Source organism: Dipodomys ordii, unplaced genomic scaffold (assembly GCF_000151885.1).
Source record: "Dipodomys ordii isolate 6190 unplaced genomic scaffold, Dord_2.0 Scaffold35, whole genome shotgun sequence".
NCBI classification, from domain to species: Eukaryota; Metazoa; Chordata; class Mammalia; order Rodentia; family Heteromyidae; genus Dipodomys; species Dipodomys ordii.
The window spans coordinates 124405-129491 of record NW_012267251.1 but is presented as its reverse complement, the minus strand read 5'-3'; the positions used below and the strand labels follow the sequence as shown (position 1 = coordinate 129491).

At 48.1% G+C, this 5087-nt stretch overlaps 1 protein-coding gene across 1 annotated transcript in view; it reads left to right on the top strand.

The window, feature by feature from the left end:
• The first annotated feature begins 1029 nt into the window (after positions 1–1029).
• Sde2 (SDE2 telomere maintenance homolog (S. pombe)) overlaps positions 1030–5087 on the top strand; it is a 34802-nt gene continuing 30744 nt past the window's right edge. The window contains exons 1-2 of the mRNA XM_013017275.1: positions 1030–1169; positions 2108–2219. Of these exons, the coding sequence (XP_012872729.1) occupies positions 1030–1169; positions 2108–2219 (252 nt within the window). The remainder of the gene's footprint in view (positions 1170–2107; positions 2220–5087) is intronic.

Here is a 5087-nt window from a genome sequence, read left to right as displayed (position 1 = left end):
GCTTTTTTCTTTTTGCTTATGTGGTGCTGAGGAATCGAACCCAGGGCCTCAGGCATGCAAGGCAAGCGCTCTACCACTGAGCCACCTTCCCAGCCCCTGAAGGATTAATTCTTACACAGACCAGGAATCCTTAGGTAGGTGCTGAGAGTGTGGCCCAGTGGTAGGTTCCTCTGAGCATGTGTGAGGCCTTTGGACCCATTGTCAGTACACACACACACACACACACACACACCATGTTTGTTTAACTTTTCCAAAATATATCAGACTACATTAAAAGCTTTGGAGCTGGACACTAGCTCACACCTGTAATCCTAGCTACTCATGAGGCTGAGTATCAGTTCAAAGCCAGCTTTAAGCTCCATTGTTGGCACAAAAAAAGAACGGGAGGAAGGAAAGAAGAAAGGGAGGAAAGGATGTAAAGAAGGAAGGAAGGAAGGAAGGAAGGAAATCAAATCATACATGAAGGCAGGGAGGGTGAGGCCAGACTGCACTCCCGAGGTTGCCTGCCTGCTAAGCCCCGCCTCCCCCACCTGACCCCCCCTCCCCAGCTCCCCCAGCTCCCCAGAGTCTCTTCAGATTTTGAGTCTATCAGTGGATTAGTCCATTTCCAAAGGCAGGGCTTTTATGATCGATCATTTCCAAAGAGAACGAACCATTTTTATGAGGGACCAAGCTTTTGGGGGGATACTTCATATCTAAACCGTAATAACTCTCCATTTCCTCTGTCTCCAACCCCTGCCTCCATTGATCTACTTTGTTTATGCATTTAACTATTCTAGATACTTTATAAGTGAAATCACAGTGTATGGCTTTTTGTGTCTGAATTCAAAACCTTAGCATCGGACTTTCAAGGGTGTAGTTTTTTACATGGGAGCACGGGTCAGGACCGGGATTTTGGTTGTCCATATACACTTGCACATTTAGTTCATCTGCTGATGTTCTTCAGGTTGTTTCTACTTTATTATGAATGATGCTGCTCTGAGCCTTGGTGGCCATGTGTCTGTGTGAGCATGTTGGGCCTCCGCGGGGATGCCTCACGAGCCGGCCGCCGTGCCCCACGGCTGGCACACTCACGTTAACCAAGCTCTCCATCACGAGTCTGCACCACCAGCTTGTATAAAGGTCCTCAACAATGTGGGCATTCTTTTTCATGGCAGTGATTCTGGTGGGTATGAAATGCTATTTCATTAGGATTCTGTGATTTATCTCTCACAACTGCATGTAAATCTATAATTCCGTAAAACTAAAAAATTAAGGCAGGGTTGGGAAGGTGGCTCAGTGGTAGAACACTTGCCTCACATGCATGAGGCCCTGGGTTCAATTCCTCAATACCATGTAAACAGAAAAAAGCCAGAAGTGGTGCTATGGCTCAAGCAGTAGAGCGCTAGCCTTGAGCTGAAGAGCTGAGGGACAGTGTCCAGGCCCAAAGTTCAGCCCCCACGAACAACCAAAACATAAATAAGACATACACAATTAAAGACCATGTGCGTATCACTTAACCTTTTTTTTCACGGACTTTCCTGCCTGGCCTGGCTTTGAACCTCAATCCTCAGATCTCAGCCTCCTGAATAGCTAGGATTACAGGTGTGAGCCACTGGGCGCCCAGATGACCAGTGTTTAATTCGAGATAAGATTCTCAGAGACTTTCCTGTCCAGACTGGCTTCAAACCCCAGTCTTCAGATCTCAGCCTCCAGAGTAGCTAGGATTTTATAGGCATGAGCCTATAAAGCAGTAATACCCCATCACATAGATTTAGTAATATAGGAGTGTAGTTGAACATTTTCCTACAACTAGGTATTTGGATTTCTCCTTCTGTAGAATGATCTTAACTTCCTGCCCTCTTCATTTTGGATTTCTCCTTCTGTAGAAGATCTTAACTTTCAGCTCTCTTCATTTTGGATTTCTCCTTCTGTAGAAGATTTAACTTCCTGCCCTCTTCATTGTGTACTTACCCCATGTGTATCCTTCTCTGAGAGATGGTTCTGCCCTTCCACCTTCATTGCTGCCCGAGTCCTGGTCTTGAACCGTCTTTTGGCCCCAGGGTCCCCTGGGGAGGTGGGCATGCATTAGCGTTTGGCCTGTGCTCTCACCAGGCTCTCTGGGTAGATGCAAGCCCTTTGACCAGCATGGTGGGGCCACACCACACAGCGGGGGCTTGGAGGAGTTAAATGAGGCGTTAGCACCTGGAAGACACCCAGAGCCTCCCATCCGGGCACAGGTGCAGCGGGAAGATGGGGCAGGCGGGCTGAAAAGAGGGAAGACATCCCTGGAGGATCTGGAGCCAGGGAGAATCCTTTTTTGCTGGTTCCCTGGGGTGAAGAAGGGAGGGAGTGAAAAGGTGCAGAGGATCCAGAGCACTCAGTCTGTCTCTGCCGGGCCTCCTGAAAGCTAACTGTGGAAGTCTTATTTACTCAAAAGACGTTCGAGATCAGGTTCCTGGAGTGCTAGGCACCATTGCCTCCGGAGGTAGGAAGAGAATTGCTCTGAGCAAGGTTAGCTAATGGTGTCCCTGTGTCCACAGGTTCTATGTGTAATTTCAGTGCACCTCCTTGGAGAAGTTCCAGTACAATCCACAGAAGTACAGGCCTTCTAATTATGCCTTGTGCTTTCGGTAGAAGTTTTTTGTTTGTTGGTCGTGGAGCTTGAACCCTGGTCTTGGGTGCTGTCCCTGCGCTCTTCAGTCAAGGCCAGTGCTCTACCACTTGAGCCACAGTGCCACTTCCGGTGTTCTGGCAGTTTACTGGAGATAAGAGTCTTACGGACTTTCCTGCCCAGGCTGACTTTGAACCATGAACTTCAGATCTCAGCCTTCTGAGTAGTTAGGATTACAGGCGTGAGCCACCGGTGCCTGGCCTACACTCTGTCTTTTTTTTTTTTTTTTTTGGTCGGCCATGGGGCTTGAACTCTGGGCCTGGGTGCTGTCTCTCAGCTCTTCAGCTCAAGGCAAGCGCTCTACCACTTGAGCTGTAGCACCACTTCCGGTTTTCTGGTGGTTTATTGGAGATAGGAGTCTCAGGGTCTCTCCTGCCCAGGCTGGCTTTGAACCGCGATCCTCAGATCGCAGCCTCCTGAATAGCTAGGATTACAGGCGTGAGCCACCAGCGCCCTGCTACACTCTGTCTTTAAGTTCTGCAATTTGTTCTTTTTCACCTCCTCTGTCAAAGAACTTCTACCCAGCCGGGCGCTGGGTAGAAAAAAAAATTGAATTTACTTAAGAAAAATTGCAGCTGGGCGCCAGTGGCTCACACCTATAATCCTAGCTACCTAGGAGACTAATATCTGAGGATCACGGTGGTTCAAAGCCAGCCCAGGCAGGAAAAGTCTGTGAGACTCTAATCTCCACAAACCACTCAGAAAACTGGAAGTGGTAGAGCGCAAGCTTTGAGCTGAAGAGCTGAGGGACATTGCCCAGGCCCAGAGTTCAGGCCCCTCAACTGACAAAAAAGAAAAAAGGAAAAGAAATGAGAAAAATTGCACGAGGATCATTAGTTCCTTTTGTTGATATGTCATATAGATTTTATAATGACTGTCTCACTTATCTAAGAAGGAAGAGCAGCACGTCTGTTTCAGTTGTATGCATTTCATAAGCATAAGGCAGATGAGGAGAGGTCGGTGTTGCTCGGAATGGAGCTCTGTGGGACAAGAGAGGAAGTGTATTTGTTTAGTATGCTGCCTAACATCTCCACAAACAACACCCACTTAGTGCCAGGGACCCGTGGGTGGGCACACGAGGCTGGTCACGGCTTGCGGAGGGCGTGGTGCCTTTGCGGCCCTGACTAGTGAGAGATCCGCTTCCATACTCACTCAGGTTAGTGGCAGCAGCTAGTTCCTTGCTGCTGTTGGACCTAAGTCAGCTTTTCGCTGACTGTTGTCTGGTACTGCTTTCGGCTCTAAAAGGCTGTTCATAGTTCCTTTGTGTGTGATTTCTCTGTAAACCCTCTTAGGAATGGCATTCTTCAAAGCTGGTAAGGGAGGAAGAGCCAGCAAGATAAAATCTTACACAACAGAACCTAATTACAGGCTGCAGTCCATCACAATTCTCATGCTCTCTTGGCTCCAGGAATCACAGGGCCCACCCACTGCAAGGAGGAGGGGTTGTACAAGCAAGTGGGAATTGGAGGCTGGACACCACATCACAGGATACTTCAGAATAGATAAAGAGCTCAGATTCTTTTTTCTTCTGTCAATCCTGAGGCTTGAACTAAGGGCCTCGGTACTGTCCCTTAGCTTTTTTGCTCAAGAGTAGCATTCTATCACTTGAGCCACGGCTCTACTCAGCCTTTTGGTGGTTAATTGGAGATTAGAGTCTCCTGGTAGAGCTGGGTGCTGGTGACTCACACCAGTAATCCTAGCTACTCAGGAGGCTGAGATCTGAGGATCACGGTTCAAAGCCAGCCCGAGCACAAAAATCCGTGAGACTTTTATCTCCAATAGACCACTCAGAAAACCAGAAGTGGCCAGAGTTCAAGCCCTACGACCACCAACAACAAAAAAGAGTCTCCTGGGCTGGGAAGGTGGCTCAGTGGTAGAGCCCTTGCCTTGCATGCTCAAGGCCCTGGGTTCGATTCCTTGGCACCACATAAGCAAAAAGAAAAAAGCTGGAAGTGGCGCTGTGGCTCAAGTGATAGAGCGCTAGCCTTGAGCTAAAGAGCTAAGGGACAGCACCTAGGCCCAGAGTTCAGGCCCCACGACTGGACCAACCCCCCCCCCAAAAAAAAAGAGTCTCCTGGACTTTCCTGCTGGGGCTGGCTTTGAACTGAGATCCTTAGATTTCAGCTCCCTGAGTAGTTAGGATTACAGGCATGAGCCACCAGTGCTCAGCTTAGTTTTTCATTTTGAGTTACCTAATTCAACTTGTTTCTCAATTATACCTTGATTTTCTTTGAGTATCTCAAAGATAACAAAATCTGTAAGTCTAAAATCAAATTCATGATCCTGCTTGCCAATTTGGAAGGTCATTCAATATTCATTATTTCTTTTTTTTTTTTTTTGGTCGGTCGTGGGGCTTGAACTCTGGGCCTGGGTGCTGTCCCTCAGCTCTTCAGTTCAAGGCGAGCGCTCTAACACTTGAACTACAGCGCCACTT